The sequence below is a fragment of the Coloeus monedula genome, assembly GCF_965178545.1.
Source record: "Coloeus monedula genome assembly, chromosome: 17".
NCBI lineage: Eukaryota > Metazoa > Chordata > Aves > Passeriformes > Corvidae > Coloeus > Coloeus monedula.
In genome coordinates, this window is record NC_138797.1 from 14,378,081 (window position 1) to 14,393,115 (window position 15,035).

General features: G+C 50.3%; 1 protein-coding gene across 1 annotated transcript in view; it reads right to left on the minus strand.

The window, feature by feature from the left end:
* DOK5 (docking protein 5) overlaps window positions 1-13,401 on the minus strand; it is a gene marked incomplete at both ends in the record, with an annotated part of 31,835 nt that extends 18,434 nt beyond the window's left edge. The window contains one exon of the mRNA XM_082293044.1: window positions 13,336-13,401. Coding sequence (XP_082149170.1) covers window positions 13,336-13,401 — 66 coding nt within the window. The remainder of the gene's footprint in view (window positions 1-13,335) is intronic.
* Window positions 13,402-15,035: the final 1,634 nt, after the last annotated feature.

The window sequence follows — 15,035 nt, forward strand, 5'->3', positions numbered from 1 at the left end:
GCACAGCTACTTGACTACCAAAACAAACAATCCCACCCTTGTTTGTTTGTTATTTCAGAGGGACCTAGAGGGAATGTTTTTCTGCACTTTGCCCTGAAACAAAGCATTCCGATGAGCTGCATTTACGGGGACACTGAACTCGCCATCACATAAACACAAACTCTGCTTTTTTCCAGAGCAGGAGCTGCACGTTCTCTCCTGCAGCTTGGGATCCCTTCCAGAAACCCTGGAATATTGCCAGGGATTTGCCTTTGGTGACTCCAGTAACCTCTAGAAACACACAAAACAGCAAAGGCACGGCACAATGCCTGAGAAATTCCTCAGTCTCTCCTGAAATTTACCTTTTTTTTTACCTTTTGGAGGAAAAAATGTGGCCACTTTACCCAAGGCTGGTAGGAAGCTCACCCTGAAGGCTGCAGATGGAAAATGATTTGAGCGTTTTGTTGGATTTTGGCAGGGCTGGAATTCCAGGTCCAAGGTCCTTCCAAAGGGAGCTCTTCATACAGGCAGCCCACCAGGGTTTGGATTTCCATTCTTCTATTTATGAAAAAAAAGGCTTTAATTTGTCACTTCTGAGTCAAAAGGTGGGAGATGAGCCCTGAAATTGTTTTCAGTTCAAAGGAAATTTGTGAGGGGACAGGATCTAGAATTTTGCTGTGCTTCTAGAAAAATGAAGCCGTGCCAAGAGAGACAGATTGCAGCTCCTTTATTCCATCCCCTCCCCTCCCCAGACGTGTCTGAGGCAGCAGATCCCCATCAGGAAGCTGTTCCCCATGGAAAACTGGAGAGCTGCTTTCGAGTAAAGAGCTCTGGGTACCAAGAGGTCTGGTTTATCCCTCATCTGAATGGGACTGTGTGACCCTAGAAAAGGCACCACAACCTCTCCATGAGCTCACAAACTATTTTATTGGAATTATTTCCTGCATTAAAATGACGGCTTGCCCCTCTCCTTTTCCAGCCCATGCCCATGTCCCCCCACACTGGCAGCTTGTTCAGCTCTATTTCAGCCTGAAAAGCCACAAAATAAGCATGGAACAATTACAAAGAGATGGATCACTGGATGGAATCCCATGGCTGTGAACGTCTCTAACTGGAATTGTGCTCGGCAGGACTTAAATGATCCCTGTAGAGTGGATCAGTGGCTGTGTAAAATCAGCAGCAGAGTTGCCCACGTGTTGTCTGCAAAGCCATCCACGCTCTTGGCAACAAGACGATTTCCCTGTCCCAGAATACCCATTCCATGTGTTCTGAGTGAGCCATATTCCCTGCCATCAGCCCATAGTGACTGCATCAATCAAGGCTGGTTTGCATCCAGCTATTTCCTTCTCCTGGGCACTAAAGAAAATCTCAATTTTTCCTTCTCCCCTGAGAACACATTTGGGGAAGGATAAACCTCATTCAGGCTGCATCTCCACCAACAATATTTGACATGAGAGTCATCCACAGCTGCTAATAGGGAATGAGGCTGTAATCTTGTCTCTGATTGCATTCAGAATGCACAATGTTGCTCAGGATTGCAAAGGTTTTTTCAAGTTACAAACCCCAGCTTTGGCACTGGCCAGGACTTGCTGAAAGGCCAGTGCACACAGAAGTGCCTGGCAGATCTTTAGGAACCTGTGCACCTTTAACTCGTGTTAATGCAAGTCACAACAGATTCCTATTGCTCTGAAACATCAGGCATTTTAATCAGTCTTTTCTCTTCAAAAACTCTCCCCTCCCAACTGGAATTACATCAACCAGAAGTGGGATTTTTGTAAATGGTTCAGGCTCAAAGCCATTCCTCCAACCTTAGCTTCAAACACCCAAGAGCTGGATTTGAGCCCACAGACACATTCCCACTTGACACGGTAATCAGAAGGCAGCTTTGTTCTACATCTTCATTTATTTGGGTCCTTCAGGACCACACAAGATTGACTCCACAGAGAAGATTCACTGCCAAACCCCCCTGAGCAGCTGGAAGTCTGTGACACGTTGTCTGAGCCACGCAGGGAGCTGGGGAGCAACATCTGAGCGCAGACGGCCAAAGAGCTCACCCAGGATCTGCTGACAAGCCAGGGATGGGTTCTCTGCTTTGCTGTGTGTCCACGCTGTGCTCTGGGACAGGGAAACACAAGCAGCACTGACAGATTTTGCTCCAAACTGGCCATCAGTCCTTGGCTCGGATAAAGGGGGAAATGCTCCCCCAAACTGCTGCTGGCACAGATCCCAGAGGCACCGGGCTCACTGAAGGGCAGGGAGCAATGTGCTGAGATATTCCAGCCTGATGGAGGGTTAGATGGTAAAACAGTGTTCAAGGGACACCTGGGAGCTTCTAAGAGCCTTTTCCAGTGAATCACTGCAAGTGTCAATAAAGCAGCAACATCCCCTTCAAACTGCTGATGGACCCAGCAGCTGCAATTCTGGAGTTCAGCAGCTCCTTAATTACAGATCCTGGCCAGGTGATGAAGCAGTGCACCAGTAAAATCCCTCTGGCACACGATCTTTGGAGGGCTTTGCAAGGACTCTGTGGTTCAGACAGGGCAGGGGAGCCATCTGAAGCAGCACTGAGGACCTCGAGGGGCAGGGACACCCAGGAGGGGGACACCCGGAGCTGGACAGTGAGAGCTGATAATGGAAAATGTCTTTGAGCAGGCAGGGCTGGGGTTTAGACCTTGCTTATCCCACAGGAATATCACAAGTGTTCTGTAAAGGAGTCATTTATCTCTCTACTCACTGCACGCTGGGATGTGCTGCTTAAATGCAACCTAAAAGACATTAAAAGCAAGACTTGAGTCTGCTCTCCCTGCAAAACTGATGAGTTGGACATGGTATCATTAGAGAGAGCATTATCTGAAATATCCTTCCACTTCCAGGCTGGTTTTTTATGGACCTACAGCCTTCAAAGTACAGGTCTGCTGGCTCGTTGGGGTTTCTTATAAATCATACACAGACAAGGTTATAATTCAGGGCTGCTTAAGGCCATCAGGGGAGAGAAGAGCCACTCCAAAAGAAGAGCCAAGAAGCATTTCCAGCAGAAACCCTCCCTTGCCAGTGACAGCTGAAAAAAAGCAGCCAGGCTGGAGCTAAGTATCAGATTCAGCTCCTTGAACATCTGCTAAGCTTTGTACACGGGCACAGTTAATTCTGGGCATGAAACTGGATAGGACAGAATCAGCCTGGGACTGTAACCAGGGAGAAGAAATAGTGAAGGCTTCACTGGAGGTTAAAGCCGGGCTCTGTGCAGGCAGCTCGTGCTGCCAGCAGCTGGATTTGCAGCTGGATGTGCCGTCCTGCCGGGCCAGGCTACGGCACAATCCCGGGAATCAGCACCCTTTAGGATTAGGGAGATGCAGAACAGTTTATAGTGAGTTAGGGTTTGGAATTACTCCTTTGTGTCGCAGAGTACCTGATTTGGTCACTGGAATTCCACTGGCTGTGGGGGGCAAAGGGCATTGACACAGCTCATTAGCAGCTCACGGAGCTCACTAATTAGGACATGGGATGCAAGAGGCTGCTCTGGGTGAGAGTCACAGCTCTGACAAGGACACTCCTGCTGAAGCCAGGGCAGCAGGATGCTCTCCCAGCAGGCACAGCTGGGACCTGCTGCACACTTGGACTCACTCACAAACTCAGGTTTTCACCCCCCAGAGCACACAATCATTTGTAGAAGCTGCATTTCAGAGCTGGACTTGTAATTTTAAGATTACACCTAAGGAGACCAAAAAAAAGGGCAGAAGTTGCACATGAATGGAGACTTTCTGTCAGTAAAGTGATTTTTCCAGCACTACGCTGCCAGCATCCAAAGCCAGACATGGGAGAAGGGCTGCAGCTCCTCCATCCTTGAGCAGCTCAGCCAGACCTGCTGCCCACCTGCAAAACTCAGTTCATGATGCTTGTTAGGAGCTGCTTGAGGGTGACAAATGCCCTGCAAGCCCCTCACTCACAGATGGGATAACAGGAATAACTTCCCATCCCTGGCCTGCCGTCATCCCCTGCCATTCACCAATTCATTCACCTGCAAGCTCCAGGAAGCAGCAGAGGTTTTTGTGTGATAAATACAGCTCATGCCATCCCTGCAGACAGCTCCAGGTGTGGAGGTGAGTCCGTGGCACTGTCCCAGCACGAGGTAAATTTATCTCATTCCTTCCACATTTCCCCTTCACTCCTGGCATCAGAGCCCTGCAGCCACAGGTCACTCCCCGGGCTGCTGGGGAGCAGCTTTAAAATCAAAGTGAAAGATTAAAATGAAAGAGCAAATCGTGCTCCCAGCGAGTCACCGCAGGCTGGACTTCACCAAACGCGGCGTTTTGGGAGGAGTGAGGGATTTGCAGCCCATGAAATCGGGGTAAGGAGCACCTGAGAGCTGCAGGAAACAAGGGAAGGAGTTTTCCCGAACTGCTGAACGGGCTGGGCCTGCCTTCAAAGCTGCTCCAGGGAAAATTCCTGGCACTCAGAATGGATTTCCCTTCCCAAACACTTCAGTGCCTGCTCAGGGAAGGATCCTGCCCCTCTGCTCAGCCTCCAGAGGCACAAGGAGGGACAGGCAGCTCCTGTTTATTTGGGTTTTTTTTTCCTTCGAGTTGGAGGAATGGACTAATATTGACTTAAAGAAACACTGAATAAAATGAGGATTCCAGAGCCCATATTTCCCTGGTAGAATTCCTTTTTCCACCAGCTCCTGCAGCTCCCCTGCACTTTTCCAGGCGGATCTCCACATTAGCTCAAATGGACAAACCCAGCTCGTGTGAATCTCTCACGTCCCAGCTGTGTAGCACTAATTAAAGACAGAGTTCAGGAGTTCGTTCACATTTAGGTAGAACCAACCTCGAGAAAGCTGCATTAAAAATGTCTATAAAAGCTTAGCAGAACGGTCTTAATTTGCACTCCTCCATTTAACAGGGAAGAGCCACTTGTATTTTACCACAGCACCGTGCCAGGAGTCTTCCTCTCCACGGGACGAGTCAATTCAGAACATCACCAAACATCCCCCCTCACCTTCCTGGAGACATTCACAGGAAATTTCCCGTTGCCAAACACAGGGCATTCATTGATAATTCACCAGACAAACACTCCTTGGCAAGTAAAGGGACAATTTAACCTCCTCCATTGACATTACTGGGGAGAAACACCACTCATTTTACCCTGTTGATCTTCTGAATTGAAACAAGTGACATTATTATCAGTAAAGCAAAAAAAAACCCCACCAATAATCATTTCAACAGCTTGAACTCTCGCTGGTATTTGACAGCACTTGATGAAGTCAGACAAAAAGATAATGGAACAGTCCATCATCTTCCACGGCATTCCTAAAGCTACACAAACACCAAATTAAGATGTCAGTCTCAAATTAAGATGTCAGTCTCAGGAGCAGCCCTAGCATCTGTTACTTTCTTTCAAGTGTTTCCACAGCCACTGCAAAATGTTATTTATCCCTGATCTCACCCCAGGGCAATGCCCATGCACAGCAGCAGGAGAATTTCCTCCACACTGGGAGAGGAACTGACGATGAAAAGACATCAGAATCACCAAAGAGTAAATCTCACCTGTTTATAACTGGGTTTCCTTTCTCTTTCACTGCCTTTGCAATCATCCCTGACACATCCTTGCAGGGCTGGTGCTGACACCTCCAGAAATCACTGATTTTTCTACCGAAGGAAGAGCAAATAGGGAAAAGGAGAGAGCCAAGATCTGCAAACAGCAGGTCAGGGAAGTACTTGGGATAAAGGGAAAAGGGTGATCTGGTTAGATTTGCATTAAACTTGTTACAATAAAACATCCTTAGAATAAGATAGCAAATGGGTAAGAGCCGCTTGTTCACTCGTTAATTCAGTTCAGGAAAAAATTTGGAATTGATTGTTTTACTTCACAAACTGAGCCCATCTTCCAAAGAAGAACACAGGAGGTAATTTATCAGAAAACAGGCTGGAAAGCACAAGAAAAGCCATTCCTCCTCCTAAAATGGGCCAGTGTCAAACCAGGAAATCATACTCCAAATCATGACCTGTATAATCTTCTGGGGAGAAAAACAGGAATAGTTCTGAGGTTTGTCCTTTTTGGATTTTGGTGGGGTTCTTTGGGAACAAATTAAGACCCTTATTTCTCCAAGCTGTTCCCACAAGTCAAATACTAAAAGAAACAAAACGTAATTCCACCATGGGAGCTGCAAAACTTCCTTTTACCTCACCCAGAGCCGGGCTGAGCACCCTGCTCCCCCAAAAAAAGGGGTGACACAAGGTGACAGCACCCAAATGACAAACCTTTCTCCAACCCCAATCCCAGAGCTGACCCCATAAAGACACTGGGCTCTCATCCCATTAACTTTGTGCCACCGGGAACCCACAGGGGTCTTGCTTCAGCCCCAGTACGCAGCTGGAGCTGCACGAGGCTTGACTGGCATTTTCTGGGATCCCTCCCCTTCACCAGCCCAAGGAGAAAGCTCCAACTTCCCAAGGAATGTTCTGGATCCCATCCCCGCTGCCGCTGACAACTTCTGAGCAGTAAGAAACCTTAATATCTGTGAATATATTCTAACACCTTATCTCGCAGCTTGCTGAAACTCTGAATTTCCAGTGGGCTTAATATCTCACAGGTTGAAGTCGGTGCCTGAGAAATCTGCTCAGTTTTTCCTTGTCTCCAACTTCCAGACTGAAAGGATCTGCATAGGTGAGCAGAGTTTTATTAATAAAGCTGCTTCAAATGTAGATACAGGCAACTCTTCCTTCTCCTTCCCCCAGCCTTACATCATCCTTCTTTCCCGTTTTCACAGCTCATGCTCTAAAATCCCCACATTAACTCTCTGGCACATGTACTCAAGCACCAAATCTCTTCCACCATATGGTTCTAGTCCTGCAGATTGTCTCTTCCCCACTCTACCTCTCCTCCCACAGGGTTTCACAGAAACAGAGCGACGCAGAACTTGTCAAAGTACATGTCACTGGCAATGTTCAACACTGATCTCCTCAATGAAGCTGCCACAGGACTCAGTTTAATTAAAATCAAGCACAGCAGACCCTGAGAGCTTGAATTTCTCTGCAGCTTTCCACAATCAAATGTGTCTCCTGAAGTGGACAGGTCCTGAGCTTTATGCCAAAGTTTCTCTGAATTTCTAAGCAGGAGGCAGAAGTTTTCCCATCTAAAACAAGGGTGTGCAGTCAGCACTGATGCTCTGCCTCCTGAGGAACAACCTACAGGACAAAATTGCTGGATCTTCCCAGTGCAGTCCTGCACGTGGCCAGTGTCCAACAGGGAACTCCTCACCCAACACTCAAACACAGGAAAGCATCCCATCCTCCTCATTTTAGGTGAAAGTTTAATGTCAATAAATCACTGATCAAAATGAGTAGCAGGCAGTCCAGAAACCTAAGAATTTTTTTTTTTCACTGAGTTTTTTAATCAATCCAGAAATATTTGAGCACTTCAGCATTTCCCAGGAACAAAGAACAGGCTGCAGAGCTGTGGCAGTCCCAGCTCCCTCCTGTCACCAGCTGAAGACTGAATTACTACAAATCCCTGCCAGGGGCTGGCCAGGAGTGCCCTAATTCTGTGCTGGAGGACACCCCTGACACCACATTCTTTCCCCCTGATGTGATTAAGAGGTTTTGGGCCAGTCAGGACCATCCAGCACAGAAACCTGACCCACACAGATCCAATTTCTGTCCTCAATGAGGGTCATGCTAAAGAGGGAACAATTCCACTGCTGTAGTCGCAGCAGTCACATCTTCCACAGGAGACACAGCCACTGTTAATTTTGCCTTCCCAAACCTCACAGTGAGTGGGATTTCAGTGAATCTGGCTAAGCTGGCTCAGATCAGTGTTAAACCATGTCCAGAACACCACACAAAGGGATGCTCCCCTGGAGTGCCCAGGGCAATCCTGAGCAGGACAGGCTCAATCCCTGTCCCATGCACCCAGCACAGCCTGAAAAGGGCCCTGCAAAGGCAGCAGCTGGAAGGAAAAGGCTCTGGGCTGAGCTCACCTTTGGCCCTTCAAACAGCCCTGCTGCCACATGGAGGGCACAAGTTTCTCCATCCTCAGCAAAGGTGGTCAAAGCCATAACTGAAGACTCCCCTGCACAAATCTGACCCCATCAGAGGACTGACTTCTCCCCAGGCAGGGCTGCAGGAGTGTTCCAGAGGCTGGACAAGCCACAACTGAACCCCTGCAGGAGGAGGGCTGACCTGTCCTCAGGAACCCGCCAGGGACAAACACCAGAACTGCACTGAAACCCCGCTAACCTCACCTTGGGTGCTCAGATCCTTCTGGAGCCAGCCCCCATTTCCATGGAGGGCCCTCTCCAGCAGCCAGCTGAGGCTGATCATTCCCTGCATAACTCAGAGGGGGCTGCAGAGAGCCCCCAGGGCAGGCTGGGGATTTAATTAGAAGTGTTGTTAAACAGACCTCAAGGTGGAAGGGACCTCCTGAGACAAAAACCTGGCAGCAGCACTTCCTTCCCAGACACATTCCCGGCTAAAAAGAATTCCACTCTGCCCCTCAGTTCCCCTCCACGAGCTTTATTCCCTGGCAGACAGACCAAGGAGTCTCTGCATTTTTAGGAACAGACACTCGGCTGTTTGCACGGCTCCATAAGTCAGTGGATCCTCCCAAACGAGGGTTTTTAACAGCCTGCAATGCCTTCATGGTAATGCAAGCTCGTGGGGCAGCCTCCCAGAGCCGCACCCGCAGGATACACCCTCAATAAAATCGAGGCAGGCAGAAAATAAATCAGGCTGCCTGCTCGTGATGCCCACCTCTGAGAGCTCCACACATCGGTCAGGGCTCGGATTATTGTCCTGAGCTGCAAACATCCCGTGTGTCCAGTGAGTGGTGGGATTTGTTTTACACAGCTCAATACTTCCGAAGGCTTTTCTAACAAACAACAGATTGCCAGGACTGTTTAAGTGTTTCTTTGCTGCAACAGCAGCAATCTGTGTATATTGATTCGGCAGCATCTGTTGTCCTCTACTTTTCTTATTTTAATAACCCTCTTTTTTATAAAAGGAAACATTTTGTCCTCTTCCAGAACACAGGCTCACCTGAATTTTAATATTCAAGTTATTTCAGCATCTCCTATCCTGCTTGTATAACCTGTAAGGCTTGGGAAGGCTGCTGCTCCATCTGTGAGAGCCAAAGTTGTCTTAGTCTTGCATCTCCACCATGAAATGAAGACAACCTGAATTAACATGTCGAAAATAGGCAGGGAGCAGAAATAGTTTCAGTTTGAAAGCTGGCTGAAGCAGAAAGCAGCACAACTGCTGCATTTGTTCTGTTTCTAATGAAATAAATAAGTGTGCAAACAACCGTGCCTTTTATTTTTTATCCACAATGCATTCCTTACTTCAACCCGGGTTTATACTGGATCATGGCACAGACTCTCACATTAAAAGTCTTCTGGAATAAAGACATTTTAAGAGTTATTGACATGACAGATGCAGCTTTGAGGAGCTTGTGACTCGAGGGAAGAGCACACCCGAGCACAAATGGCTGTAGATGGCCCCACAACCACTTTTAAGCCACAAAAGTTTAAAATTTGCTGTCCATCCTGGAATTTCTCCTGGAAGATTGTTCAGTAACAGAATGCACACACAGAGCTTTGAGCCACCTTGTGCCACACCACAGCACACAGAATGAAGCTCACGTGAGTTTAAAAGTGATGCTTCTGAAAAATGGGAATACAATGGAAACACTTGCACAGCAGCCAGGTGTGATCAGAGCAGACAAAGCCTGGCACAAAGCACAGTCATGTTTTATCCCAAGCTGTCTCAGGAAGGTGTTCTATCCCACCTGGAAAGCAGCAGCGTGCAATGGAAGCCAGCACAGCCAAACCCTGTGCTGGGAAGAAGGGAACACCTCTTTTCCAAGCAAACCAGTGAGAACGTTTCTGGAAGCTGATGTTTTCCAGTCAGTCAAGTACTGGCAGAGCCTCCCTCCCCTCCACAAAGCCTCAGGTGCCTTTTCCCTTGTACAGCTCTTCAGGCTCACCAGTGCTACAAACGCCTCTGTTTCAAAGCTTGGCTCCTGTTTTGATTTTCAGCTGGTATTTGAGCACTCAGCTGAGCCAGCCCAACCTAAAGCCAAAGCTCAGGTGTGTTCACATCCACCCACCCCAAAAACGGAAAGACAGGAACAGGCTTTTCCATTTGGGAACCATCTCCCTGATGCGCTCCCCCTCAGAAAGGACACGCCTGTACCACAGAACGAGGTGTGATTTTCAAATCCTAAGCACAAAAAAGCCTTTCCAGACAGAGAGAGGCCATAAAGCTTCACATACAGAAATAAAGCCTTGAATCAGCTGAGAGGTGACTGCAAAGCACTGGGTGTCCTCCTTCCCAAAACACAGGTCCTGGTGGTCTCTGACAGAATCCCTCCTCCCAAAGCAAAGCTGGTTTTTTCCTGGTTTAAAGAACTCTGGAAGGTTGTGCTTGTGCCCTGTCAGCAGTTTTCGAGCACACAGCCTCCCGTGTGTCACTGCTAATGACACACCAGACCGACACCATTGGCTGAGGGAATTATTTTTCTCCCTATAAGGATGGAAAGAATCGGGAAGAGTGAGCTTTCTCCTGAATATATTTGGCTCTGCAGAAGACACATGTGATACAAATGTTGCTATGGAAACTATTCTATTAAATAATACTCAATTAAACTTCCACGTTTCAAGTGCGCAGAAAGAGTTCAGGTGCAAAACCAATTAGCCTAAATTCAATTTTGGAATCACAAAGTAGGGCCTTCCAGAATTGTCACGTTCCTTTTAAAAGAGGTTTGGATTTGAGCAAGCTGCTTCTCTGCACCCCTTTCATTCCAAATGTAGCACCTGCACCCCAGTTACTCAGGAAAGTCATTTCTTGAGGTAATTTGTGGCTCCAAGCTCTGCTCCCAGTTCCCTTAGAGATGGAATTACCACAGCGCTACAGAGTCAAAGCCAGGAGCTGCATTCAGCCTGGAGAGACAATGCTCAGATTACAGCTGTGCCACCAGAATACAGGACTGTATCTCAGTGACTCCCACTCACATCCTGTCACACAGGGAGTGCTGAGATCCCTCTCAATTAAACAGGAATCCTACACGGGGCTGGAGTAGGCTCATCTTTCCTGATGTTTTCACAGCATGGGAAAGTTGTCTGAGTTACTATTTTATAATCTAAAGTATTTTTTCCCTTCCTACCTGCAGCTCCTGGGTGTCCCACAGCCCTCCCCAGCACAGCCACCAGAAAACAACCTGTTGGCATAAATCCTTCAGCCTCTGAAGGAGCCAAGCCCACATCAGCCACACAGTGAGATTGAATTCAAGCTCTTGCTCAAGCCAGGAGCTCAGCCAGCTCCAGGTGTCACATCACACCTGCAGCCAGGAGGAAGGTGCACCAAGGAGCAGGGACACACTCCAGTCCAGCCTTTAAAGAACTCAGACTGATCATAATTACCCATTTCTGCTCTCAGTCAGGGTGCTGGGCTGTAAGCAGCTTACAGAAAATGCTACAGGAAGAAGCTGCAGCCACACCTGCTCTCGAGTCCTGGGCCAATATTCCAAGCTGGAAACTACCAGGAGAGAAAAGCTTTGCTGCTGGTCAGGCTGGTTATTCCCAACAAATGGAGCAGGGTTTGCCCAGGTCACCTCTCCAGCACCAAATCCAAAGCAGCAGCAGCCAGACCCCAGTACCTCCCAAGGTCCCTCTCAAGCTCGGGAATGCTGTCAGGACAGGAAAATCAGAGCTGAGGGCAGCTCAGGGCTTATCCTCAGCCATGGCACCTCTCTGGGACTCGGCTTGGACTGCTTCACAAAGCACTTTTCATCACCCCTTCTGTACTTTCCAGCCACTGATAACGATACAAACCTTTGGAACTGGAACAAAATCCAAACTGTCCTTTCAAAGGAAACATTTCACATTTGTTCCATTTCCATGGACTCGGTGTCATTCTCCATTTCTCTATGTTTGCACTCAGCTGTCACAGGCTCATCTCCTAAGAGGGCATCCAACATTTCCTCACCACCAGCACCCTCAGAGAGGTCTGGAAAGCCTTTATAAAGGAAAGGCACCAGCACTGACAGCATTTACAACTATTCTGGAGTTAGATAAGCCTGATTCACATGTTCATTGAGCTTCACTGTTACAGTATGGAAAAATGTATCACAGTCTAATCTTACTCATCCTTTATGCTGGAGCAAACTGAACACTGATATATATTCAGTAATGAAACAGAATCATGACACACCAGTTGTGCCAAATTTACTACAGGTCCTCTCCGAATGACATTACCTCAGTCTGTCACAGAATCACACAGTATTACAGGATGAACTGTGCCTGCAAGCGCAGGGATGAGAAATCCAGCCTGATGGAAGACTTTTAAATGCTTTCCTGTTTCCAAAACAGCCGGGGAGATGGAAGTTACCAAAACTGTGGAGAAGTCATTGCCCATGGATACAGCAAGAGATGGGAGCTGTAACTGCAGTGAGGCAGCAAAAGCTTTCAGAGGACCACAGACACTTCACCAAAACGAACAAATTCTGAATTGCCAACCCATCAGTTTGGAATAAACACAATAAATCAGTTTCTTTCCTGTCCTGAGAGAGAGATCACAAATGATAAGGTTTTATACATGCAAAGCGTCCCTCCAGGTGCATCCCCCTGAGCCAGGCTCACTAAGGGACATGGAGCTCTCCAGTCCCATCCCCGGACGGCTCAGGGGAGCAGCAGCCCCTGGACTGGGGGAACAGCCCAGGAATTTCAGAGCTCATTCCAGCCCAGGTACTGCGGGGAACTGCCCTGCCACTCCCGGCACATCCAGCACCTACAGCCGGAACCGGGAACACGCCGTGGCAGCAAAACAACCTGAAAACAACTTTAAAATTACACCAGCAGCCAAAGCGGGCTTGGCGAATTTTCATTTCGCGCAACTCAAGCGACGCTAAAAGCCCTGAAGACACCGCAAACCCTCACTCGTCCCAGGCAAGACCTTAAACCCCAACTGGCAGCAGGAACCGCAGCACCTGAGCGGCTCCAGAGCGCTCAGCTCAGCCCTGCCCGGAGCTCTCGGGACCCCCAGTCCCGGGGCACGGCCACCGCCAGCCCCGGTCCCTCCCGGAGCTGCGCTCGGAGCGAAGGGCAGCGCCGGGAGGTGGAGGCAGCGCAGCATCCCCGGCTCCCAGCGGGAGAGAGAGAAAATAAATATATACATACACACCTATACATACTATATATTTAGGCGCCTTCACTCCTCTCTCCCCATCTTTTTGTTTCCTGGCTCCCCTGCGGATGCACCCACCGAGCTCAGTTTGCAAAAAGAGACAAAGGAGCAGCAGGGGGAAAAAAAAACAAACAAAAGAGCAAAATGCCCAGCGCCGGGGCAAACGCCCCCGGGCACTCACCCCCAGCCGCCGGCTCCGGATGCGCACGTAGCCCTGCTTCACGATGTCGTTGAAATTGGAAGCCATCCTTGCCCGGGACAGGCGGCGGCAGCGCCGCTCAGCCCGTCCGCATGGCCGAGCAGCGCCGGAGCCGCGCCCCGGCAGCGACAGCACCGCCCGGGGAGGGACCGCACCGCCCCCCGAGACACCGCACCGCCCCCCGAGACACCGCACCGCCCCTCCGAACACCCCGCACCGCCCCTCCGAACACCCCGCACCGCCCCCCGAGACACCGCACCGCCCCCCGAGGCACCGCACCGCCCCTCCGAACACCCCGCACCGCCCCCCGAGACACCGCACCGCCCCCCGAGGCACCGCACCGCCCCTCCGAACACCCCGCACCGCCCCGGGAGGGACCGCACCGCCCCCCGAGACACCGCACCTCCCTCCGCACCGCCCCTCCGAACACCCCGCACCGCCCCGGGAGGGACAGCCGCGACCCTCGGTACGCCCCGCCGCCCCCCTCGGAACACCCCGCAGTCCCCCTCGGTACGCCCCGCCGCGCCCTGCACAGCCCCGCACCGCCCCTCGGAACGATCCGCACCACCCCCGGAGCCACCCTGGAGCGCTCCGCTCCACCCCGCACCTTCCCGCACCAAAGCCCGAGCGCCCCGGGCCGGGGCAGAGCTGCCACAGCCCCGTCCGCACTCCCTGTGCCACCCCCGCCTGCTCCACCCCCGCATCCTCGCCAGCCCCCGCTGCCCCGATCCCGCACCCCGCCCTCCATCTGCAGGTGGCTCAGCCGAGAGCACCGTGATCGGCCACACCGTGCGGGGCCACCTGCCTCTCAGACCTGTGGTTTTTCCCCAGGAAAGTGGCTTTCCCTGGAAGTCTTTCAGATGCCTGAAATGCAGCCAGGATTCCCCGGAATGTCCTCCGAAGGACGGGTAACCCGAGCTGCTGCCCTGTGGCCGTGCCTCACGCCGAGGAAATGCCACACGAGCCTGGGCTGTGTTTTCTGGGCAGCGTGTGGTTGCAGTAAGGACAGGCCTTGCCTGGCACCAGGCCCTGGGGTTGCCTTCTGTGGCTCCCAAGTTCTCCTTTCCCAAGAATGTGCAAACACTGCCAAGTACTCCAGAGATCAGGAGAGAGAGGCTCTGGTGACTCCACACGGGTTACCTGCTAGTGCCATGCTATAAATACCGTGTCCTGGCAAGGGGGACTGCTCATCTCTGCGTAACATCTTGGATAGAGTCACAGATACAGGAGCCCAAGGTGGTCAGCCAGGCAGCCCAAGGTGGTCAGCCAGACAGGTGACTTTGGGAATTATCCTGCTGTGGAAATTACAAATGGAACAGCAAGAAAGGCAGAGCAGGGAAGCACCACAGAGCACAGAAAGGAGAGCAGCCCCCAGCTGGGCCGAGCGCAGGGCTATGGGGAAGAGATGCCCGTGTTTATTTAGTTCACAGAATCACAGAGTCATTTAGGTAGGAAAAGATTATCGAGGCCAAATCCACCTCTGATAGAAGGTTTGAATGTGTGGCTCCCTCATTTTGGGAGCAGCCAGGAATGATGCAGTGGCAGCGTGGTGCTTGCAGCTCTCACTTGAAGAGGTGATTATGCTTTGCAAGGCTTTGTGAGATATTAATTGATGGAGTGGATTTCGGAGGGCTCTCCAGCTGAAGGACTGATTCGCTGAGGATGGAGGAGGCAAGTCTGCA